Source organism: Sus scrofa, chromosome 13 (genome assembly GCF_000003025.6).
Source record: "Sus scrofa isolate TJ Tabasco breed Duroc chromosome 13, Sscrofa11.1, whole genome shotgun sequence".
Lineage (NCBI taxonomy): Eukaryota > Metazoa > Chordata > Mammalia > Artiodactyla > Suidae > Sus > Sus scrofa.
Window position 1 is genome coordinate 1,381,565 of NC_010455.5, and position 26,710 is coordinate 1,408,274.

The 26,710-nt window shown below is 41.3% G+C and overlaps 1 protein-coding gene across 4 annotated transcripts in view; it reads right to left on the reverse strand.

Moving 5' to 3' along the window:
* The window catches only part of NEK11 (NIMA related kinase 11), a 290,466-nt gene that overhangs the window by 236,340 nt on the left and 27,416 nt on the right, over window positions 1-26,710 (reverse strand). For all 4 annotated transcript variants that reach the window (XM_021071329.1, XM_021071328.1, XM_021071326.1 and 1 more), the window contains one exon: window positions 3,879-4,044. In XM_021071329.1, the coding sequence (XP_020926988.1) occupies window positions 3,879-4,003 (125 nt within the window). In that variant the 5' untranslated portion in view covers window positions 4,004-4,044. The remainder of the gene's footprint in view (window positions 1-3,878; window positions 4,045-26,710) is intronic.

Here is a 26,710-nt window from a genome sequence, read left to right on the forward strand (position 1 = left end):
GGGGACATTCTGAAAGGGCACAGAGGAAGAGTGTGAAACTGTGGAGGAGGGACAGGGGACTGCAAGTAGTCCCATTTCCCTGGCCAGAGGAGAATGGAAGATAGCAATATTTGAAATATTCTGCCATTTTGGTAGTTTGGGAACTATTCTCCAGCAGAGATTTGGTTAGACCTGACAAAAAGTTGTGAGAATTGGGTTGTTTTTTATACTCATAATCTGATATGATGTGTTCAAAGGATTGAGTAGTGGATATAGCGCCCTCATGAATGCATTTCTATATGTTTATTTCAATTTTGCAAGATTCCAAGTGAAATTAGAGAACGAAACTTGGAGGTTAAAAAACCCAGCTATTTCAATGGTGATGACATTTTTCTATGAGGTGTGAGTCTGGCCATATGCCATTTCCAATATTACTATTTTACCTCACTAAAAAAAGGATAATGCCTGGCTTGCATGAGTGAGTTAAGAGCGAGTTTGGGTGTGAACATGAGAAGAATCTTTATTAGCAATAAAAACTAGAGACCCACACACCCTGCACACATTATTCCTCAGAGTCAGAGAAGCAGCATCTTGACAGCTCAGCAGGTGGAGCTGGGAAGCCATGGAGCTGGGAAGCCCGGCAGCTGCTCAAAGAGCCAGTAGCCATCACCATGGCAACGTCCCTGGAGGGAGGTGCAGCTCAGCTCCTGGAAACCATCAGCATTTAAAAATTAACACAGATGATCCAGGATTGGACCTTGCATGAGAAAAAGCAATCTTAGAGAAACATCCTTTCTAAAGACATCATTGAACAAATGGGTTCGATTCGAGAGTGAACTATGGATTTAGATGGGTGGCTCTCAAACATCAGTGTGCTTCAGATTCACCTGGTGTGTCTGTCAAAACACAGATTGCCAGACCCCAGCCCTAGAATTCAGTAGGACTAGGGTGGAGACTGAGAATCTGTATCTCTAACTAAAGATCCCAAATGATGCTGATGCTGCTGGTCTGGAATCACACACTGAGAACCGCTGGGTTCCATCCTAGCATAGCATCAGTGTTAATTTCCTGATTTGGATTGCTGTACTGTAGTACATTAAGGAAATGTCCTCAGCCTTAGAAAATACCTCACAGGAGGATTTGGACAAAGGGGCATCATGTCTGCATGGTTCAGGAAAAAATACATAGATAAATAATAGATACACACATAAAGATGAACAAATAGAATAATAAAACAAATGTGGAAAAATGATAACAATTGGCACATCTGGACAAAGTGTCTATAGGAGTTCACTGTGTTTTGTAATTTTCTGATAGATTAAAATTACATTAATAATTAAAAATACAGGGAAAGTCAAAGCTTATCATTTACCTGCTCAATATGGTAGCTACTAGCTACACATGGTTATTTAAATTTAAATTACATAAAGTTTAACGACTAGCTCCTCAATCCACTAGCCATACTTCATTAGGTGCTAAAGAGGCATGTATGACTAGCAACTACCGTCTTGGACAGCACAGATATACAGCATTACTATCGTCACATAAAGTTCCACTGGACAATACTGACTACAGTGAAAACTATTTTAAGACCAAGAAAGAGTCATGGAAAATTCTAGGTGCTGAAAGCTGCCGCAGGAGCAGTATTAGTCACAAGCAATAGTAGTCAGTTGTTTCCCACATAAGATAAGTTTATTCACTGAATGGAAATAAAAGAAATGATTAAATTTTAGCTGATGGATCACAGTGCAGCTACATTTATAAATCCCTGGGTTAGTTATTAATCCCATGGATTAGTGACATGACTGATGGAGTCATTGTTCTTACCCACGCTCTGCCCACCTCATCATTTTACTGATTTTCTTAACAATCTACTGGACGCAGAAGCAAACATGCCCTGGTTCTTTTTCTTTTTTTACCTCATTCCTCTCCAAGCAGAGGAGGGGCAAGACTGGATGAGGAGGAGTTCCCGTCGAGTCTCATGGGAAAGGAATCCGACAGTATTCATGAGAACATGGGCTCAATCCCTGGCCTCGCTCAGTGGGTTAAGGATTGTGGTGAGCTGTGTAGGTCACAGACATGGCTGGGATCTGGCATTGCTGTGGCTGTGATATCGGCCAGCGGCTGTAGCTCCTATTCCACCCCTAGCCTGGGAACTTCCATATGCTGCAGCTGTGGCCCTAAAAATATTTTTAAAAATTAAATTAATTTTTAAAAAAGATTGGATGAGGAAATCCCCAGCAAGACTGGGGTGGGCAGACCGCCCTGAAGGGGAACAGTCAAGACTTGGACGATCCAAACTTTCAGATATTCTAACTTTGGCTACTGGCTTCATTTTGGATGATGCACCAGCAAGGGTGCAAAGCAAAGCAAAGCTGGTATCTGTTGCCCTCTTGACTCCTTGAGGTGCTCTCCTCCTGCCTCTCCTTTTCTCCATCTCAAACACACAGCACCCTCAGGTTATCCAAAGTTTCTGACTCCAAAGAGGCCTGCCTCCCATCCTAAAGAGCATATTCTTTCTTCCCAGCATCACTTCTCTTAGGCCCCAGCCACATGCAGGTGATAGACTAAATTCATTCTAATCCAGAATCTCCCAAGGTGGGTCTGGCTAAAGCTAGCTCTCGGAATGTTCTGGGAGATGCCTTCTGAGCATGCCTGCGTGTTCTCTTTCTGACCCAACTCCTGTAACTCCCCTCTCCCTAGCCTCTGAGGGATGACCACACAGACCCACCTCACAGCTGCGTCTGTCAGCTGCCCCCTTGGCATCTGTCTAAGCAGCTTCCTACTCACTCACGGCTCAGTAAAATACACAGCTATTATCACATGGGGATAACACGGCATGGGAAGGAAAACTGCAAGTACTTGAAGCCATAAATCATAAATCAGTTAATATAGAGGATTTTCATGGAGGAAATGACCCATATTTCCATTTCCAAGTTTCCAATAGGGAAAGTGAACCTTAGAGCTAGAATCCAGGACTCAGGCAGTGTCCCTTTGCTCTGTCCAGGCCTCTGTGATGGCATTTAAATGTCCATCTAATCATCAGACCATTGTAAGAGGCTTGGAAGATGAACCCACCCACCCCGACACACACACACACACACACACACACACACACACACACACACACACAAATGCTGGGGCATTCTTCTGCAGCAATTCCTCCTTAAAATATATTCATTCTGAGTTTTCCAATAGGAGAAACCCTTTATCAGAAACAAATTATGCAGCAATGATTACTCTTAGCTGTAAGACACAACATCCCAGGTCTGTTTACTTTCTCAAATTTTTTTTTTTTTTTTTTTTTTTTTTTTTTTTTTTTTTTTTTTTTTGGGCTGCACCTGCAGCATATGTAAGTTTCCAGGCTAGGGGTCAAATCAGAGCTGCAGCTTCCGGCCTGCATCATAGCCACAGCAAAGCTGGTCCAAGCCTTGTCTGCGACCTATACCATAGCTCACAGAAATGCCAGAACCTTAACCCATAAAGCAAGGCCGGGGGTCAAACCCTCATCCTAATGGCTTCTAGTCGGGTTCGTTGCCACTGCGCCACCATGGGAACTCCCCGAGATGTCTTTTTATAGACAGCTTTTTACTGTGAAACAGATTTTTATTAAGATTTTTTTAGGAGTTCCTGTCATGGATTAGCATTCATGAGGATGCGGGTTTGATCCCTGGCCTTGGTCAGTTGGTTAAGGATCCAGCGTTGCTGTGAACTGTGGCATAGGTCACAGACACAGCTCGGATTCTGTGTTGCTGTGGCTAGGGTTTAGGCCAGTGGCTTCAGCTCAGATTGGACCCCTAGCCTGGGAACCTCCATAGGCCATGGGCGTGGCCCTAAAAAGACAAAAAAAGACCAAAAAAAAAAAAAGACATTTTTTTTAAAAAGCGGGAGAGTCTCACCTCACAGTACTCCGTGATAATGCAGAAATTATCTTGCTCCACAAAGCTTGCATGGAACTTGACAATGGCAGGGTGGTCCAGCTTGGAAAGGAGCTGGGCCTCCAAATTTGCCTGCACAGTCTCATTTGGGTTGAGTTCTCCAACAGAGATTTCCTTCAGTACTTTTCTGCAGCCAAAAAAAAAAAAAAAAAAAAAAATTAATACATCTTGAACTATAAACCATTATTTAATAGGTATGAACAGGGTGCAGGGCCATCTACTTAACGCCCAAGCTGTGACCTACTCTGAGGTCTGCCCTTGCCTGCTCTGACCCTGTAAACTCCTGGGGTCCCCGGGCCTGCCTCTCTGTCCTGGCCAGTGCCCTCTGCACCTGGGGCTCTATGGTTTGGCCACATGGGGCAAAGATAGGGCTGATTTGAGTGACATGGCCTAGGAGGCGCTTCCCCTGTCTCTAGATGTCTCTGTTTCTCTTTGCCTCTCACATGGCATCTCTATTTGTCTTTTTCTGTCCTTCTGTGTGTGTTTTCTCTCTCTCCTTATCTGTTTTCCTCTGTTTCTGTCTGCTCTTCTATTCTCTCTCTACTCTGGTCTTGGTGTCTCCCTATCTCTGGGTGTGTCTCTGTGTCTCTTTGTATCCATTGCTATATGTATGTGTGTGAGAGAATATAATATAAATATAAAATCTGTCATTCTTATTCTTTGACTATCTCCTTTCCCCTCTCTCTGCCTCTCTGTATGTATGAATATACATGCTCTGTCAGCTCTAAAATTTTCCAAATCTATCTCAAATTAATATCTACAGAATCAATATCTATTTATTTTCTTTCTAAAATTATCTTTATCATATCATACTTTATTGTTACCAGTATTTAGGAGAAGGAAAAAATCTAAAACATTGACAGAGATATCTAGGATCTCAAGCATGTACAAATGGAACAAGAGCTCATTAAATCTCAAAATTATTAATTTAAAAATTGTAATAACTCTATGAGGAGTGGACTGAAACATTATCTCTTCCATCTAAGGAAAGAAATAGACTGATGAACAAACCAATTACAGTGCCACAGTGTAAACAGATTGCCAGGGAGAAGTGCTTTAGAGCACCAATTATGTGTGCAGACAGAGTTCACTGATTGTAAGTGAGCCTTAGCCATTCATCAAGACAAGTTCTACTGAACCCATATAAGAAAACGTTTTGCAGTAATGTTCTTTAAGAGTTACTACCTGTATGTATGAATGAAAATGTATAGTAGAAACCCTCTTAATAAAGGCCCTTTAACCATCTCCTAGATTAGCCAGAGTCCTGCAGTTCTTTTACAGATGCCAATGGCCGCCTATGCCTTGGGGATGCTGTGGCTAGCAGAGGGCTCTGGACCAGCTTCCAGCTGAGATTCGTGTTTACCCAAGTTACTGCATCTATTCTCAAACTTGTTTATGCCAGTTGTGCCCATCATTGTAAATCTGTGAGTTAAATATGACAAACAGATGAAGGATGAACGTGAGAGTTGTCTTTGCTAGGAAAACTAAATCAAGTGCTTACCACACAGCTTGATAATGACAAGCTGCGAAAAAAATTTGCTATTAAATAAGTAATTGATAAGACAGTTCTAAAACAGTTTAATTATAATTAAAAAAATAAAGCATTGGTTTAAAAATGTAAAAATCTGGGGCGTTCTCTTCTGGGAGCAGTTTAAGAATCCATCGTTGTCACTGCAGCACCTTGGGTTGCTGCTGTGATGTGGGTTTGACCCCTGGCCCAGGAACTAAAGCATGCCATAGGCATGGCCAAAAAAAAAAAAAAAAAAAGTAAAAATCTAACATTCAGAACTGAGACCACTAAATTCTCATTCCACTTTAAAGAAGGTAAACTCGGAAAACTTAATCAACTTATTATGGTTGTACTTTATGCAAAAAAAAAAAAAAAAAGATGAAGCAATCTCTAATCAGAGGATGTTAGATGTTGGCTGCACATCACAAAATCAGAGAAAACATACAATTATATGTTTTAAGTGGCTGTAAATGTTTTAGTCAGGTCATTTTATTTTAAAATTTTTCCTTATTTAACCCAGGACCAGCCCTAGTCACAATGGACAAGAGGGCTTCCCCATCGTTAAAAACAAGGTCAGACTATAAACTTTCCATTAAATCAGAGCCTTTCCCTCTAGCGGTTTCCCTATGGAAGGTGAAATCTTCCCTCAGGTGAAACCAAGATAGACGCTGCTTCTTTCAGATCCAGGGCTCAGTAAGCAACACAATACTGCATAGCCTCTACCCACTCTGCTTCTCATTGGCCAAACTTCACAGAAATTCTAAGTTAGACCATCTGTCCTAGGTGGTGAGAGCCCAAGGAGGAAAACTTAGAAAGGGCCCTTATCCTACTCTAGTGTTGGGTAACACTGGGCTTTTTTTCCTGACCAATAAAGCTATGTTAAGTTTCCATTCTCCAAAATCTTCTACTCCAAGATGATCATTCTTGGTAAATCAATTTTCCTCCAACTTGAGTCCTTTAACATTTATTCATTTTAAATGTTCTTCATGGTTTTTCCATTCTGAACTCATCCCACCCCAAAGATACCCAGAGCTGCACTGCGGGGATCCACAAAGGGCAGGACCATGGCATCAGAAAGGACAGCCCGGGAGTTCCTGTCGTGGCTCAGCAGAAATGAATCTGACTAGGATCCATGAGGATGCAGGTTCAATCCCTGGCCTCACTCAGTGGATTAAGGATCTGGTGTGGCCATGAGCTGTGGTGTAGTTAGCAGACATGGCTCAGATCTGGCATTGCTATGGTGGTGGTGTAGGCTGGCGGCTACAGCTGCAATTGTACCCCTAGCTAGGGAACTTCCCTATGCCATGGGTGTGGCCCTAAGTAGACAGACAGACAGACAGGAAGGAAGGAAGGGACAGCTTTGCACCAGCACCTCACAGCCTACGCACAGTCATTTACTGGCATCTTTAACTGTGACTGCAATTTAGAAAGTTCCCTGCCCCTAACGGTGCTCTTATGCTGGTTTTGCTAGGTCTTGAATGTCCTATCAGGTCTCTACTTGATAATGGAGTGAATTCTAGAGAAATGCTTGCTTGGTAATGTGTTCTAGGAAGAAATTATTCTAGAAAGAATTTGGCTGGTGGTGACCTCATATTATTAAGAGTGGCATCTTGGACTGTTTACTATAATAAAAGAGCTTGAAATGACAGATGTGCCTGTTTTCCTGTAATTTCTGAAGATGATGAAGCCGCAGGCCAAATGGCATCTTCATGGCGCTTTTCCAGTACTTACTGCGCCCCAGGCAACGTGCAGTTGTAAAAGTCACAGTGATTAAGCACAGCAGTATAAAGCCTTACACAAACTTCCAATATTCTCTTGCTGTGAAGGAACAAATGCTATCAAAAGGTTTAGATACTCATTTTCTCTTGCAAACATCAACTATTGTGCAACAGAGCACAGGATTTTACATATAGTTACCTGAGCCCCGTCTGGCAGCCTGGTGATAAAGCATAAAATCTCATTTGCCCACAGCTTAGCAGATCAAGGTAGGGCTATCAAGACAGGTGAGATCTAATATAATCATCTCTAGCTGATGCAGGTACATTCTACCCTCCTTACCTAAAGCTAACAGAGGAAACCCTCACTGCCTGTCACATAAAGTGAGAGCCTTATCCTCGGAGGAAAGTGTGGAAACTTACCAACCAAGGAAGCTTCCCCTGCTCAGTGATGCCCAGCCTGTCACCCACTCCTAAGTGACACAACAGATACGTATTTTATCAGAACATCAGCTATTCAGGAGAAACTTTTTGGCAGCAGCAGAAACAGGCACCCTTGCAGACTTAGTCTGCAATTTTTCTGTGCTCTTGCCCGAGTGTCATGTTTCTTTCTAGAATCTAGTGAACTGACAAACTCTGGAGACTGATGGAAATTTGGAGTAACTATAGCTAATTTCAGTCCCTGCAAATTGCCCTACTTTCCACACAAATGGGGTAGATACCTTTAAGATGTTAGGGGCTGTTTTCCCCAAGTTTCCTTGAATCCTTTCACATCTTCCCCCATTGCACCAACAGTGTAGGCTGCCTCCACAAAAAGGTGACATCACAAACTAGAAAGAATAGGAGTCAACTCCTGACTAAGAATAGACCAGGGCCAAAGAGAAGAGATCTGAGAAGCACCTGTCCAGTGGTGTAAGGTCCCTCCTGCCCCTGTGAGAAAGAGACCCTCCAGGCCAAATGCAGAAGGCAAGAACATCAGGTAATGCTGAACACTCAAAAGTAGTTCATGTGCCACCCCACCCACGGGCTGGGTCCAGCTGGGTAGGAACAGGACTCTCAGATGGGGAGGGACGCTCGAGAGCAGAAGTCCTGCTGTCTCTCCTAAGCAAGAGCCTTGCGTTTTCTTGTGTCCAGCAAGGGGTAGGAATAAAAGAAAGGTCTTCAAGGTGCAAGTAAGCACAGGGGACTAAGAGATCTGAAATCTCAGTAAGGAGCACAAGCAGCAGGATGGCATCCCCTGCAGCCACGGCCATCTCAAGGGGCCAGCCAGCTGGTGGGACTGGGAGTCTTCGCAGGGAGTCTGGATATAAGCAGCTGCCGTCCCTCTCTTGTGATGTCACCATTGACAGTCATGAGCTGCACGCCTGTATTAAGTACCTGCTGTGTGTCTATGGTATAGTGGGCTCTGAGGGTTTGTGATCCCTGCCCTTGGGTCTGTTGGAGAAGACAGACAGTAAACACATCACTGTGCTCAGTCTGTGTCTCTGTGTATGTCTGTATTTTCAAAAATTTCAAATGGAGACAACCGCTACAAAGTTGGGGTAAGTGATGGGTGAGGTTCTCCTGATTTAAGCTGACATGACTCTCATTTGATGAGTAGTGATTGTACCCACTGAGGGCAGAGCCACGGGAAATAGATTTTAACCTCAGCTTAAATAAGACAGTATTTTTTTTCCCCAGCTGCAGCATGCTGTGGCTTGATGTGGGATCTCAGTTCCCAGACCAGTGGTTGAACCCAGGTCACAGTGGTGAAAGTGGTAAATCCTAAACAATGGACCACCAGGAAACTCTTGTTTTTTAAAGAAATTCACTTGGTTAACAGCTTATTAAATCTGCTCAGCACTTTTAAGAGTCTTCATCCATCTAGCAAGGCAGCAATTATTTTAACTGATCATTTCTTAAGGCAAGCTCTCATTTTTTCTAATTTACAAGGAAATACAGTTTTATTACAGAAAAATTTGAAAACAAAACAGAACCAACAATCCACAGAGATAATAAGCATTAAAAATTTTGCGTATTTCCTTCCCATCTTTTTGCTACACATTTTTTAACACTAGAGGCCAAACAGCTTATACTATTTGTCTGTTATTGTTTTCAGGAGACATATCACAGCAGACATTTGTCATTTGTGGCTGCCCAGTGTCTTTAGACAGCTAGCCTGAATTGTAGGTGAGACCCTTGGACAGTGTGTCCTGCTTTCCCTAGTTTAAAAAACAAAAAACAAAAAACAGATAACAAACAATTCCTCCATCTCCCGCATGCTTTAAGTTGAGGGGCCAGGGTGAGACCTAGGTCCTGCTAGTCGGCTGCACCAACTGGGCCCCTGCCCTAGGTGTGAGGTGTGTGGAGGGACAGGGCAGGCACGGGGAGTTCCTGTTGCTAATACAGCTGTCATCAGAAACAGAGTGGTTCTGGCTGACATTCCTGGGAATTTAGCATTCCCCACCCCAGAGCCTCTTGCAGCTCAGAGCCATCTGTGTTGCATAACAAATCCTTCCAGCTCAAACTCGCAGTGAGATGGCTGCTCTATCTGCATGCACCTGAAGCCCTGAGACGTGACCCCACACCACAGAGGCACCAGGTGTTCCTACAAAGCACGTACTGTGAACCCTTTGGGGTAATGAAAACTGAACCTCCAAAATTCTGGTTCACTTAGGTTAATTTTTATTCACTTATTTGAGTCTTAAAATTTAGGCTCTTCAGAGGGATTTAGGGCCATTTATAGGGAGAAGTACCATGAGAGTGGAAAAACATACTTTTAAAAGTTATTTAATCCCCTTTAATATGACATAACACTTTAAAATGTAAAGGGACATGAAAAAAATGGCAGAGTAATATTTATTCCAAAAAGTGGCACACTAATAAAAAATAGAAAAGCCAGGAACTAAAAATACCTAAAGGAGTAGCTGAAAAAAATTTAGATATCAGTGGAGAGTATACTACACATGGAATTTTATTTTATATCAGTTGTTTTTCCCTCTTTCAGCAATTCAAAAATACACTTTTAATGCCTATGGTCAAAGGACAAAATTACTTTATGGATCATCAACATACCCCATAATCTATGAACTGCCTTTGTTTTTAACAATTAAATCCCTGATCCCTGCTCAGTTGGGGGGGCAAAAGCTTCTTATTCATCTGGTCTTTTCTTATCCACCCTTGACCGCAGGCAGAGACTTGGACACAGCAGAGGCTCAAATGACATCACGGCACAATGGGGGGACAGTAAGTCTCAGATGCCCGTGGCACATGCCAGCATGTAAGGAGCCTGACTTCAGACTCCACACAAGGCCTTTAACATCAAAAGTTCCACACTTCTGTTATCTCAACATCTTTTGACTGCCTTTGGGATGCCAAACACAATGTCATGTTCTGGGGATACAAAGATGAAAAAGATAAAACTCCTGCCCTCCAAGAAAGTTCAGTCTCATGGGAAAAAGCAGCACGAATAAAAATAGGACAACTTCATGGTAAAGTTGATAATAGAGCTGCGGGGTGGGGGTAAGGATCCCTAACCCTTCTTTGAGAAGAGAAGAAAGGCACATGTGTAGATTAGAGCCCCAGGATTTTCACTTTTGCACATGGAAACGACTTTGTAGTAAGCTAAATTGCCTCTTCCCAGGTGGACTCTAAGTAGTAGAAGAAATGAATTTATCTTTCTTTACTATTTGCCCTGTATAAACCAAAAGCCAATAGAGACATGTATATTTGCATTACTTGAACAGGCTACGAATGTTAACAAGCATTAGACTTTCCATAAAAAGAAAACCACTTTTTAAAATATTACTGGAGGATAATATGAGAAAAAGAATATATATATATATATATATAATGAATGGTTGGGTCACTTTGCTGTACAGTAGAAATTGACAGAACACTGTAAATCAACTATAAGGGAAAAAAAGTAAAATCTTTTTTTTTTTATTTATTTTTTCCCACTGTACAGCAAGGGGATCAAGTTATCCTTACATGTATACATTCCCTCCCCCCCTTTGTTCTGTTGCAATATGGTATCTAGACATAGCTCTCAATGCTACTCAGAAGGATCTTCTTGCAAATCTATTCTAAGTTGTATCTGATGACACCAAGCTCACGATCCCTCCCACTCCCTCCCTCTCCCATCAGGCAGCCACAAGTCTATTCTCCAAGTCTGTGATTTTCTTTTCTGAGGAGATGTTCATTTGTGCTGGATATTAGATTCCAGTTGTAAGTGATACCATACGGTGTTTGTCTTTGTCTTTCTGGCTCATTTCACTCAGGATGAGATTCTCTAGTTCCATCCATGTTGCTGCAAATGGCATTATGTCATTCTTTTTCATGGCTGAGCAATATTCCATTGTGTATATATACCACCTCTTCCGAATCCAATCATCTGTTGATGGACATTTGGCTGGTTTCCATGTCCTGGCTATTGTGAATAGTGCTGCAATGAACATGTGGGTGCATGTGTCTCTTTTAAGTAGAGTTTTGTCCGGATAGATGCCCAAGAGTGGGATTGCAGGGTCATATGGAAGTTCTATGTATAGATTTCTAAGGTACCTCCATACTGTTTTCCATAGTGGCTGTACCAGCTTACATTCCCACCAACAGTGCAGGAGGGTTCCCTTTTCTCCACACCCCCTCTAGCACTTGTTATTTGTGGATTTATTAATGATGGCCATTCTGACTGGTGTGAGGTGGTATCTCATGGTAGTTTTGATTTGCATTTCTCATAATCAGCGATGTTGAGCATTTTTTCATGTGTTTGCTGGCCATCTGTATATCTTCTTGAGAAAGTCTATTCAGGTCTTTTGCCCATTTTTCCATTGATTGATTGGCTTTTTTGCTGTTGGGTTGTATAAGTTGTTTATGTATTCTAGAGATTAAGCCCTTGTCCGTTGCATCGTTTGAAACTATTTTCTCCCATTCTGTAAGTTGTCTTTTTGGTTTCCTTTGCTGTGCAAAAGCTTTTCAGTTTGATGAGGTCCCATGGGTTTATTTTTGCTCTAATTTCTATTGCTTTGGGAGACTGACCTGAGAAAATATTCATGATGTTGATGTCAGAGAGTGTTTTGCCTATGTTCTCTTCTAGGAGTTTGATGGTATCCTGTCATATATTTAAGTCTTTCAGCCATTTTGAGTTTGTTTTTGTGCATGGTGTGAGGGTGTGTTCTAGTTTCATTGCTTTGCATGCAGCTGTCCAGGTTTCCCAGCAATGCTTGCTGAATAGACTTTCTTTTTCTCACTTTATGTTCTTGCCTCCCTTGTCAAAGATTAACTGACCATAGTTGTCAGGGTTTATTTCTGGGTTCTCTATTCTGTTCCATTGGTCTGTCTGTCTGTTTTGATACCAGTACCACACTGTTTTGATGACTGTGGCTTTGTAATATTTCTTGAAGTCTGGGAGAGTTATGCCTCCTGCTTGGTTTTTGTTTCTCAGGATTGCTTTGGTGATTCTGGGGCTGCTTGGTTTTTGTTTCTCAGGATTGCTTTGGCATTCTGGGTCTTTTGCAGTTCCATATAAATGTCTGGATTGTTTGTTCTAGTTCTGTGAAAATGTCATGGGTCATTTGATAGGGATTGCATTGAATCTGCAGATTGCTTTGGGTAGTATGGCCATTTTTACAATACTGATTTTTCCAATCCATGAACATGGAATATCTTTCCATTTCTTTACATCTTCTTTGATTTCTTTGATGAAAGTTTTATAGTTCTCAGCATATAGGTCCTTTACCTCCTTGGTCAGGTGTATTCCGAGGTATTTGATCTTGAGGTGCAATTTTAAAAGGTATCGTATTTTTGTATTCCTTTTCTAATATTTCATTGCTGGTATACAGAAATGCCACTGACTTCTGAATGTTAATCTTATATCCTGCTACTTTGCTGAATCTATTAATCAGTTCAAGTAATTTTGGGGTTGAGTCCTTAGGGTTTTCTATGTAGAGTATCCTGTCATCTGCATACAGTGACAGTTTTATCTCTTCTCTTCCTATATGGATGCCTTTTATTTCTTTTGTTTGTCTAATTGCTGTGGCTAGGACTTCCAAAACTATGTTGAAGAGCAGTGGTGAGAGTGGGCATCCCTGTCTTGTTCCAGATTTGAGTGAGAAGGCTTTCAGTTTTTCCCCATTGAGTATTATATTTGCTGTGGGTTTATCATAAATGGCTTTGATTATGTTCAGGAATGTTCCCTCTATACCCACTTTGGCGAAGGTCTTGATCATGAATGGATGTTGGACTTTGTCAAATGCTTTTTCTGCATCTATTGAGATGATCATATGATTTTTAACTTTTCTTTTGTTAATGTGGTATATGACGTTGACTGATTTGCGTATGTGAACCTGGGATGAACCCTACCTGGTCATGGTGTATAATTTTTTTGATATGTTGTTGGATTTGGTTGGCTAAGATTTTGTTGAGAATTTTTGCATCTATATTCATCAATGATATTGGCCGATAGTTTTCTTTTTTGGTGGTATCTCTGTCTGGTTTTGGAATGAGGGTGATGGTGGCAAAATAGAATGTCTTTGGGAGTATTCCTTCTTCTTCAACCTTTTGAAAGAGTTTAAGGAGAATGGGCACCAGTTATTCCTTATATGTTTGATAGAATTCATCTGTGAAGCCATCTGGTCCTGGACTTTTATTTGTAGGGAGTGTTTTTATGACCTCTTCAATTTCATTTCTAATGATTGATCTGTTCAGTTGGTCTGTACTTGATTCAGTTTTGGCAGGCTGTAAGATTCCAGAAAATTGTCATTTCTTCCAGATTGTCAAATTGTTGCCATATAGTTGTTCATAGTATTCTCTTATGGTTTTTTGTGTTTCTGCAGTATCCATTGTGATTTCTCCTTTTTCATTTATAATTTTGGTTATTTGGGTTCTTTCTCTCCTCTTTTTAGTGAGTCTGGCCAGGGGTTTGTCAATTTTGTTCACCTTTTCAAAGAACCAGCTCTTGGTTTATTAATTTTCTCTATTGTTTTCTGAATCTCTGTTTTATTGATTTCTTCTTTGATCTTTATAATTTCCTTCCTTCTGCTGACTTTAGGACTTTTTTGTTCTTCTTTTTCTAATTCGTTTAGGTGGGGGGGTTAAGTTGTCAATTTGGGGTCTTTCTTCTTTTTTGAGAAAGGCCTGTATTGCTATAAATTTCCCTCTGAGCACTGCTTTCGCAGCATCCCATAGATTTTGAGAGGTTGTGTCTTCATTATCATTTGTTTCAAGGTATTTTTTAATTTCCTTCTTGATTTCCTCATTGACCCATTGGTTTTTTAGTAGCATGTTGTTTAGTCTCCATGTAGTAGGTTTTTTCTCTTTCCTTTTCCCATGGTTGATTTCTAATTTCATGGCTTGTGGTCAGAGAAGATACTTGAGATAATTTCTATGCTCCTAAACTTATTGAGGTTAGCTTTGTGTCCCAATATGTGGTTGATTCTTGAGAATGTTCCATGTGCATTTAAGAAGAATATGTATTCTGATTTTTTTGGATGTAGTGTCCTGAAGATATCAATTAAGTCTAACTTTTCTATTATTTCCTTTAGGATCTCTGTTGCTTTATTGGTTTTCTGTCTAGAGGATCTGTCCATTGGTGTGAGGGGGTTATTAAAGTCTCCTACTATGATTGTATTCCCATCAATTTCTCCCTTTATGTCTGTATTCCCATCAATTTCTCCCTTTATGTCTGTTAATATTTGTTGTATGTATCTGGGTGCTCCTATATTTGGAGCATATATGTTGACGATAGTAACATCCTCTCCTTGGATGGATCCCTTAATCATTAAGTAGTGTCCTTCTTTGTCTTTCTTTATGTCTTTTGTTTTAAAGTCTATTTTGTCTGATATGAGTGTTGCAACTCCTGCTTTCCTGTCATGTCTATTGGCATGAAATATTTTTCCCACCCTTCACTTACAATCTATATGTATCCTTTGACCTAAGGTGAGTTTCTTGTAGGCAGCATATTGAAGGTTTTTGCCTTTTTATCCTTTTTATCTGTGTCTTTTGATTGGAGCATTCAGTCCATTGACATTTAAGGTGATAATTGATAGATGATTATTTATTGCCATTTTGAGCCTCATATTCCAGTTGATTCTATGGTTCTCCATTCATTCTTTCTTTTTTTGGTTGGATGGTGTCTGATCATTATCTGCTTGAGTGTTTCTTTCTTTTTTCTTTTTTTTTTTTTTTTTTTTTTTTTTGCGAATGCAATGTTTGGTTTTGGCTTCTGGTTGCCCTGTTTTTTAAGTATGCTAACCCCTTCCTATAATTGTGTGTTTTAGCCTGATGGTCCTGGAGATTCAAACACTTCATTACTATATTAAAATTAAGAAGAGAAACAGACAAAAAAAGGGTCTATTTATTTCTTAACATCCCTTGCCCACATTTTATGATTTTGATGACTATTTTTTTTTTCTTATTAATTTTATTTTGTTTGAAACATGTTCCTGATTAAATCTGTATGCTGGCTTATTTGAGTGACTGATCTCTGATTGTGGTTTCCTCAATCCTAGTTCTTCCTCTTCTTTTTTTTTTTTTTTTCTTTTTCCTCCCTTTCTTTCCGGTTTACAGAAGCCCTTTCAGTATTTCTTTTAGCCTGGGTTTTGTATTGCTGTATTCTTTTAGCTTTCGTTTGTTGGAAAAAATTTTTATTTCGCCTTCTATTTTAAATGATATTCTTGCTGGATAGAGTATTCTAGGTTGCATATTTTTTCCTTTGAGCACTTTAAATATCTCTTGCCATTCCCTCCTGGCCTGTAGTGTTTCTGTAGAGAAATCCGCTGATAATCTTCTGGGGGCTCCCTTGTAGGCAACATTCTGCTTTTCTCTTGCTGCCTTTAGGATCCTCTCTTTAATCACTAACTTTTGCCATTTTTATTATGATGTGTCTTGGTGTGGGTCTATTTGGGGTCAACTTGTTTGGGGCCCTCTGTGCTTCCTGTATCTTGAACTCAGTATCCTTTAGATTTGGGAAGTTTCCATCGATAATTTCTTCAAATATATTTTCCATTCCCTTATCTTTTTCTACTCCTTCTGGAATTCCTATTATGCGTAGATTGGCCCGCTTTATATTATCCCATAGGTCTCTTATACTGCTTTCCAGTTTTTTGATTTGGTTTTCTGTCTGTTGACTGGATTGGGTGATTTCCATTATTCTATCTTCCACATCACTGATTCATTCTTCTGCATTATTCATTCTGGTTTTTACTGCCCTTAGTTCAGTTTGGCTCCTCCTTATATTTTCTAGTTCCTTTCTGAGGGTGTCTGCATTACTGTTCATATCTTATCTTAATTCCTTCAGTATCTTCACTATTTCTCTTTTGAACTCCAGGACTGTCAGACTGCAGAGATCCGTTTCATTGTTGACTGCTTTAGGTGAGTTCTCCTGTTGGTTTAACTGGGGGTGGTTTCTCAGCTTCCTCATCTTGCTTGTTGTTTTCTTTTTCCTGGTGGAGTTGTACTCTCTGTGGCTGGGCAGTGTTTGCCTTGTCTCTGCTGTGGAATGTTTCCTGAGGGCTGGCTTTGTTGGTGAGTCTTTTTTGAGGCAGTGTGGCTAACAGGGTCTCTCTGAAGCAAAGGAGGACTTCCTGAGGGCAGACAGGACTAGCAGGTCCACACCACGATGGAAGCATATTTTACTTGGCTGGGCAGAGCTTGCTCTGGTGTTTTTGGGCTTTGGGGCTCTTGCAGGGGCTGGAGGTGCTGGGCAGCTGTTCTGTGGGAGTGCAGCACCCCCCAAGAGGCTCTTCCCCACAAGGATGCAGGTTCGATCCTTGGCCTCACTCAGTGGGTTAAGGATCTGGCATTACCGTGAGCTATGGTGTAGGTTGAAGATGCAGCTGGGATCCTGCATTGCTGTGGCCATGGTGTAGGCTGCAGCTCTGATTTGACCCCTAGTCTGGGAACTTCCATATGCTGCAAGTGTGGATCCCCCCCCCCAATAAAAAAGGAAAAAGGAAAAAAAAACTACTTAAGTTGCCATGGGACAGGGGGAGGGAGTGGGATGGACTGAGAGTTTGGGGTTAGTAGATACAAACTATTACATTTAGAATGGATGGAAAATAATAATGGATGCACAGCACAGGAAACTATATCCAATCTCCTGGAATGGACCATAATGGAAAATAATATAAAAAAGAGAATATATATATACGCACACACACACACATATATGTATGTATGACTGAGTAACTCTGCTATACAGCAGAAATTGGCACAACACTGTACATCAACTATACTTTAATAAAAACATTTTTTAAAAGAAAACAAAAAAAAACTACTTAAGAATTTCAACATCTGTGTATCATTCTCGAGAGTAACACACACAGACACACACACAACCACAGTATACATTATGGAATGTGGCATGAACTGTTATATAGCACATGAAATATACTTCTTAAAAGATCTATAAAACTGCCAAGTTCACAACATTCCCTCCTTCCTTCTCCCTCTTACCCATTTATCTGTCCCCATCTTTGTCTTAAAAAAAAAAAGCATTTGAGCTTGCATAACTAGATTTTAAAACACAACATGAGCATGAAGTCATGCTCTACTTTAGAGGACTCTCTTAGTTTGAGGTCCCCAGGAAGCAAACTCTGAGACAGGATTTGAGGCACGTTATCAATCTGGGCAGTGAAAGAGGGGATGGGGAAGTGAGGTGAAGGGAAGGGAGCCATTCAAGGGACTGTTATGAAGCCAGTTACCACTGTGGACACCTAAGGCTAAACTCTCAGGAGGAACCCTGAAGGAAGGTACAGAACATGTCCCTGGGCTCCCCTGCCCAAGGGGCAGGGACCAACACCTTCATCCACAGGCTCAGGCTGTTCCAGAAGTACCAAGTCCCCCACTCTTTCCCCTGCTGGAGCACAGAGGCCCTAACAGCCTGGGAAGCCTCAGGCAGAACCGCCCACGAGGCAGGTGGAGACTGGGTCTGCAGAAGGAATGTTAATTGCCCAGGGACATGGGAGGGGGGTGCCCAACACCATCTTCCACAAGGATGAAAATAGAGGAAACTTCTCCACTTTAAATTCTGCTCTATTTTATCTACACTCCTGAAGATGGCTAGGAGATTGTGATTCCAAGACAACAGTGTCTGGAACACTGAATAATGAAACTGCAAATCAGTGATAACTTATACATTCCATCTCCTATGCTTTTCAAGACTCAGTTTACAAACACATTAGCAGCATACAGAAGTATTATTTACAGATAATAAGCCAAAAATAATACAGATTAAAAAATGAAGAACAAGTAAGAGTAGAAGTATTTCAGACTATTTCATTTGGCAAATATGTTACTCCTGGCTCCTGCTGAGATGATATTTTCATTTGTGGTGACAACTTCCATGCAGTGTTTCAATGCTGGTACCATAACAAATTAGGCAAGTTGTCTTTTATTTTTATGAAATAGAAAAGAGTAAACAAATTTTAGGAGTAGGAGTTCTGAAGGCAAACATTGCCTGAATAAAAAATATCTAATAATCATGTGAATTCAATGACTTTTCCCATCTACAGATGGGAAAAACTTAAAAAACAGAGAAGGCTTGAACATACTTCTCAAGGCTGGGAATGGGGATTGTGCTTCTTGGAGTTTCTCTGCAGGGATGTCGGGTGTCAACGCAAGAACAGAAAGGCTGCAGGCTGGACCCCAACCATCCCTTTCTGGGGCCTCCCTGGAGGTTGCCCGAAGAAGAAACCAAGTGTCTAACTGCTCTGCTGTGCAAAGCCCTCCTCCCAAGGCTTGAGAAGTGAGTCCACAGCCAAGCCTAGGAAGCCACGAATGAGTGTGACCTTAGGAGGGGCTGAGGGAGGAGCCTGGGTGTCTGCCAGGCAGCCATCCCCTCTCCATGTCTACGTTGTAGCCCCCACCAGAGCTGCTGGAACTGTCTCTTGAGAGGTCACTGAGAACAAACTGCCCTTCCCTCTCCCTTCAGCCAAAAAGTGAGCGAGCAGGTTCCCTTCATGGTGAGCAGCTTTCTGGAACTCCACTCCAGATGCTGCAAGTTCTTTTTACCACCAGGATATAACGGAGCCAATTCAAGTTTTCTCTCAGAACCAGCGAGGGCCCTTCTACCCCCTCTTCTCCCACACACCTCCGGACAAGAGATCAGGCAATTCTGTCTTACTTATACAGACAAGCAAAGTCATGAAATATTAAAGAGACACTGGAGTCTGTCTCTTGATCGTCTCAGACCTCCACCATCACACTCTCTGAAGAGGCCCCTCTCCCCAGCCCCTGGAGTGAGTATTAACTGACCTAAGCCCACCATGTCATCCTACTTCCTTTGCTAGTGATTAGTCTAATAATGTGGTATAATTCTGGTCTGGAGATGTGGGAGAAGTCTCATGAGGGTTTTCTGGGAAAGATGTTCCTCATGGATAAAAAAGAGAAGCAGCAGAGGAGAATCTGCTTCTGCACATGTGGCCCTTAAACCTCAGCAGCCAGTGGCATCCTGGAGAAAGCTGCCCTGGGGTGACGGACTGGAGATGAAAGGGCACCGAGGCCCCTGACCATGCTGTGAGAGGCTGACCTCAACACCCAGATGTGCTCCCCTCTGGACTTCTTGTTAGGGAGATAAGTCTTTCTTGCTGCTGAAGCCATCTTGGCGGCCAAAGATACCTGATACTAACACTCTTCTATAAGAAGAAAGAGGAGACTTTTTAAAGAAGAGATTGAAGCAGAAGTGGGGAATGTGGTGAACACTCTACTTTGTACATGCTTCAGGCTATGAAAACCCAAAGGAGGAATTAGGTTTAGCTATGCTGTACATGAAGCCTAAAACAAAGATAAGCCCCATGAGAATGGAGGCTATGTCTTATTTCCATAGAAAGTACTAAGCCACTGATAGAAACTGGAAAAGTTATAATTTGGCTCTTTTCTACCTGAACATTAATATGAATCTTCAAAAAAAATCAAGGCAGATGGCCAACAAACACATGAAAAAATGCTCAACATCACTGATTATAAGAGAAATGCAAATGAAAACTACCATGAGATACCACCTCACACCAGTCAGAATGGCCATCATTAATAAGTCCACAAACAACAAGTGCTGGAGGGGCTGTGGAGAAAAGGGAACCCTCCTGCACCTGTTGGTGGGAATGTAAACTGGTACAGCCACTATGGAGAACAGTTTGGAGATACCTTAGAAATCTATACATAGAACTTCCATATGACCCTGCAATCCCACTCTTGGGCATCTATCCGGACAAAGCTCTACTTAAAAGAGACACATGCACCCGCATGTTCATTGCAGCACTATTCACAATAGCCAGGACATGGAAACCAGCCAAATGTCCATCAACAGAGGATTGGATTCGGAAGAGGTGGTATATATACACAATGGAATACTACTCAGCCACGAAAAAGGATGACATAATGCCATTTGCAGCGACATGGATGGAACTAGAGAATCTCATCCTGAGTGAAATGAGCCAGAAAGACAAAGGCAAATACCATATGATATCACTTATAACTGGAATCTAATATCCAGCACAAATGAACATCTCCTCAGAAAAGAAAATCATGGACTTGGAGAAGAGACTTGTGGTTGCCTGATGGGAGTGGGAGGGAGTGGGAGGGATCGGGAGCTTGGGCTTATCAGACACAACCTAGAATGGATTTACAAGGAGATCCTGCTGAATAGCATTGAGAACTCTGTCTAGATACTCATGTTGCAACAGAAGAAAGGGTGGGGGAAAAACTGTAATTGCAATGTATACATGTAAGGATAACCTGACCCCCTTGCTGTACAGTGGGAAAAAAAAAAATCAAGGCAGTAAACTACAATGAACTATACAAAAACAGATCTTTAATGAGAAAAAAGTATTTGAATGACTAGAAATTATTTACTATTAGTAAACCCGGAAAATAAATTAACACGGGATTTCTTTAAATAATTTGAAAACAATTTTAGTTATTAATTCAAAATTCTCATATGTGAAAAAATTTAGCAGTTATCAAAAAGTATCAGGATTCAAAAGATTAAAATTCCACCACTGTTCCCTTCCTTTCCTTGGATATATTTCCTTTCCTTTGGGAGAGCAAACAGGAGGTTTCTAAAATGAGGGGCAACAAAGAAAACAGTGAAGTAAAGGCCACAGATAATCCAGCAATCAAAAAATCAAAATAAGGAGTTCCCGTCATGGCGCAGTGGTTAACGAATCTGACTAGGAACCATGAGGTCGCGGGTTCGGTCCCTGCCCTTGCTCAGTGGGTTAATGATCCGGCGTTGCCGTGAGCTGTGGTGTAGGTTGCAGACGCGGCTCGGATCCCGCGTTGCTGTGGCTCTGGTGTAGGCCGGTGGCTACAGCTCCGATTCAACCCCTAGCCTGGGAACCTCCATATGCCGCGGGAGCAGCCCAAGAGATAGCAACAACAACAACAACAACAACGACAAAAGACAAAAAAAAAAAAAAAAAAAAAAGAAAATAAGATAAAACATATAAATATAAAACTACTGAGACAAAAATGACCAAGAAAAAAAGAATTTCTAAAATATTTGTTCTCTCTTCTCTCCTGCTACCCCCCAAAATTAAGAAAACACAATTTAATAAATAACAAAAAATATACCTTTTTCTATAATTCTTTAGGATGGAAAACTGCTAATATAAGGAATTATTAACAATTATTTGTTTTACATAGTCTGAAGCCTCAAACTTAAGAAATGAAGAATGAAGTCATTAGGCGTTAGCAGCACAATGTGGATCATTATGATTTTTCAAGAAGGTAAAACAAATTTCCAAGAACTGGAGATGACATTTATTCATACGGCAGCATGGACAGAGGCTCCATCCACAAGTGAGGGGTCTCTTGACGCTTGAGGCTGGGTTAGGGGTCCCTCCTCCAGGCTCCCACTGCCTCCTGTGACAAGACCTATTCGCACAGGAGCCCCGAACTGGATACAGGCACCCCAAGGCCAACTCCCACTCCACTTACCAAGGGATTCCCGGTGCTGGCCATGTCTGATGTGTTTGAATGGAACTGAGTTTTCACATTCCACACCCTTCAAAATTCAGCTCATTCATTATCTCTACCATAGCAACAATCACTCTGACAATGATAAATTTTTGCATTTATTTGCTGGTCTCCACCCCCGAGGCTGAAACAATTACATTTTGGTCATTTCTGTATCCTTGGTACCTACCACAAATCTCAGCATATACTGGGTGCTCCATAAGTGTTTACTGACTATTAAATGATCAGAACTGACACCACACCAAGCACTGTTGCAGAGGCGGAGACAATTTTCCTGTGCATGATTTTTCCCCTTATGAAAACATATCAGCTTACATGCTGGACATCCACTAGAAAATGGAAGTTTATAAAAATTTGCTTCCTAATATCCTTGCTGGCCCTTATCTGGAAGCTGACTCACCCATGACAGTAATACTTGCATAGCCAGAGAAAAATGGCAAAAGGCTATTTCAATCTGGAAAATGGTTTTGCTCAGATGTTTCACATCTCAGAGACAGTAACACCCACTGGGTGACTTGGTCCAAGAGGAGCAAGGAGGTTTCTAAAATGAGGGGGCAACAAAGAAAACAGTGAAGTAAAGGCCACAGATAATCCAGCAATCAAAAAATCAAAATAAGATAAAACATATAAATATAAGTTATAATTTGGCTCTTTTCTACCTGAACATTAATATGAGACCACATGAAACAGGAAGACTCTGTGTCCCTGGACTCACCTCCTAGCAAAGTAGTGAAAGGTTGTCCTGCAGACCACAGCCCTGCAAGTGTGATTGTGTGTGTGTGTGTGTGTGTAGACCAGTTTTTTAAAAGCTCAGCTGTGCAAAACTCAATTGATTCAAAATTGTTAAACAATGAAGTAATATACTTTAAGAACAAAAATAAACATTGGTAACATAAGATTGAATGTATTAAATCACTCATTCACTCTATTACACTTTGAAAGGTACTGAGCTTAGACCAAAGATACTGTTTATGTCAGCAAGGAAATTAAGGAGCATGACAATGTCATTAAGGATCGGCAAGAATAATTTACCATAGATAATCAGGTTAGCTCTTGTTAGGACTGTTATATGCTCCAATTTTACAAGTACTCTTAGGTTAATATTCAAAATGTGATATTCCAATGCATAATTCATGTCAGGTTTTTATTTTGAACATTATGGAAAAATTCTAGGATTGTGGATCTCAGTGAGATAATCAGATGTGATGAAAAGCCTATCATGAAATCAAGACAGAGTAGCAAATTGAGTTTTAAGAAGCAACAAAAACTGATTAGCTCCATTTCTCTGACTAGGTAAAACCAACAAAGGATAAACCCTGTTTAAAAGAAAATTAAATTATGATCCAAGCAAAAAGAAAGTCGGTGCTCCAAAAATAAAACAAACAAACAAAAATAATCTAGAGTTTCAGTGAAATGGTCTCCTAGTCTTATTTGGAGCAAGAGCTGGTTGGCCTCAAGTTAACACAAAGACAGTTAAAATAGCCAAAAGTTTGTATTTCCAAATTTCAGCCTCTATTTCATCATCACAGTAGTTGTAACATATGGATCTGAGCTAAAACTCTCTCTTTACTATAGCGTAAAGCAGACTGTCACTGTGTTTAGTTTGGAGATGGAAAGGGAGGGGAATGGAGCTCTGGACTGGCACACTCTCATCAGCAGGTTTCAGCCACAGATTCTGGGTCTTATATTTTTGCTGGGTTGTGCTTATGCTGGAAAAAAACACAAAAAAACAAACAACCACAACAACAAAACACCTGTTTTTATAACCAGAAAGCTGGGCTTAGACTCCCAACAGAGCTCGAATTAGAATCTACTACTAGGAAGAATCCAGTTTCCCTGAATGACAACTTATAGGCTTAGGCATGATCTAAATTAAACACAGCAAAAAGTCACTGTGGGCTTTGTAGGGGAGGAGGAGACGGGGACACAGGGCTGGCCTGACTTTGGTTGCGTAAGGCTTTATTTCCCAGGGGTGGCTGTGCCGAGCCATCTACCTGCCCACGGAGTCTAAAGGTGCTTCACAGGGAAGCCAGTTCCTCAGGTCAGGACACTGAGCAAAGGATACTGTTAAAGGGTCTTGAGCATGGTTTTCCACCAGCACTGGAATTCATGTGAGGACACATCAAAGTGTTTTCATGTTCATACAATGAAAGGAAAAAGAACTGTTAGACTCATAAAGTGTGATATCTGAGGAAGCCTTCAAAAAAGACACAGGATCTGAGATGGGTGCTTTGCAAATTGTACTGTGCACACAAATCACAAGGATCTGTCCCAGTCCAGTCCACAGTGGGCCCGAGACTGAGCATTTCTATCAAGGTCGTAGGTGGGCACCCTAAAGGGCTGGGCCACGGAGCACACTTTGAATATTAGGATTTAGCCCAGGAAGGGGTCCAGAGGACTTCCAGGGCTGAGATGCTGAAGGGCCTCAGTGTCCTCAAGGAGTTGGGGTACCAGTTTTGAAGAACAGCCCAAGTAAGAAGGTCTTTGTACTCCTCCCACCACAGGAAGCATGAGATCTCTTCTGACAGCAAAGGTTTAGGAACTGCTGCTGGCTCAGCCTCCTCACTTTACAGATGAAGACACCATGCCCTCCTGAGACTCTTCCACAGTGAACACCCATAGGACCCCAAGACCCCAGTCAGGCTGAAACACCAAGAGGAAAATCTCCCTTACAGTTTTTGCCCACATCCTAAAAACTGTAGTTTGCACTGGCTACCTCTTGTTCTATTCTAAACAGTGATAAAATGCAGCTGCCCACTGACCCTCTGAACATGTTGTGCTGCATAATTTATTACTTTAATATATTTATACTCAGCCTCATTCCATAGGGGACTTGACATAACTTATATAATAAAATAGAAAACCGAGAACGGCAAGAGTAGGTGGAGATAAGAACAAGGGAAAGAACACAAATGTGCTGGCCAAAAACTGCTGCCAAGGTCGAGCTTCAAATTCAATTCCCAGCTTCTTGGAATGTATGATGATTATCACTGTTACTATCATTGCTGTTACTGATGCTTACGTCGAAGATGTAATGACAAGAGGGGATCTCCACGTCTGGATCCTTTCCAACATAAACCAGTTTTCCTTTTAGGGATAAAGCGGTAGAGGTATCCCCAAGGAGGACATCAGTAATTCTTTTAAACAGAACTCACTCAGAAACAGAATTCAAACTGACATATGGAATAATGCACTTCAATGCTGACTTTATGAGGAAAACTTCTCAACTCTTGCCTTGGTGCCAGTTACTAAATTCAGTGACTGTATATGGAACACCTGAGCTGTGCGTGACACTTCTGTCCAAGTCACAGCCTCTGCCCATGAAGCCTATGCAACCCAGGGGGAGGGCAGACACAAAGCATTACAAGGTATAAGAGCATCATCTATCACTTATATGTGGACTCCAAAATATGATGCAAATAAATTTATCTTCAAAACAGAAACAGACTCACAGACATACAGAACAGACTTGTGGCTGCCAAAGGGGAAGGGAAGTGGGGGAGGAAAGAATTGGGAGTTTGGATTAGCGGAGGCAAACTATTATATAGAGAATGGACAAACAACAAGGTCCTACTGTATAGCACAGGGAACTCTATTCAGTATCCTGTGATAAACCATAAAGGAAAAGAATATGAAAAAGAATGTGTATATGTGTATATATATATATATATATATATAACTGAATCACTTCGCTGTACAGCAGAAATTAACACAACATTTTAAATCAACTGTACTTCAATAAAATAAATTTTAAAAAAGAAAGCATCTTGTTCTTTTTTTTTTTTTTTAGGGCCGCACCCATGGCATATGGAAGTTCCCAGGCGAGGGGTCAAATTTGAGCTGTGGCTGCTAACCTACACCACAGTTCACAGCAACGCCAGATCCCTAACCCACTTAGGGAGGCCAGGGATTGAACCTGCATCCTCATGGATACTAGTCAGGTTCATTACTGCTGACCCACAACAGGAACTTCTGCATCTTGTTCTTTAAAAGGATGAAATGAATATCCTCGAAAGAACACCAAAGGCCAAGATATAAGCCAGTCCTAAGAAAATGCCCAGCCACTAAAATAATGACACTGGTGTTAACTATGACAAAAGCAAGTGCCGTACAAGGAGCAGTTACTTGGCATCATGTGCTGTGCAGTTACAACCCTCGCTTTGAAATGAAGAATCTGAGATACAGAGAGGTTAAGGCCCTCACTTAAAGGCACTTAATCGACTGAATTGCAAACCACTACTCGTCCCCCACCCCCCACTTCTGAATCCTGGGCACTTCACCACTCTGGGATTCCGCCTTCCAAATTTATGGAGTCAGACCTGGTGAGCCACACGCCAAGAACACAAGTTGAAAATACATTCTCTACACCAAGGTTGATACTCTGAATAATCAGGAAAAAAGGGGAGAGGTACCCTCCTGTTCCCCCTACTGAAAAGTACTGTTTTAATGTTCATGAAATGTATCTTTCAGAAATTACAGAGCAATAAGTCTGACACCAGTCTCTGGCCAAGTTGCAGCACTGATGATTAAACAGATGGTGTGTGAGCGTTTAAAACATGAAGCAGTGGCCAGAAGGGGCTCACATGGGCTTATGGAGAATAAGCTGTACTAAATTAACC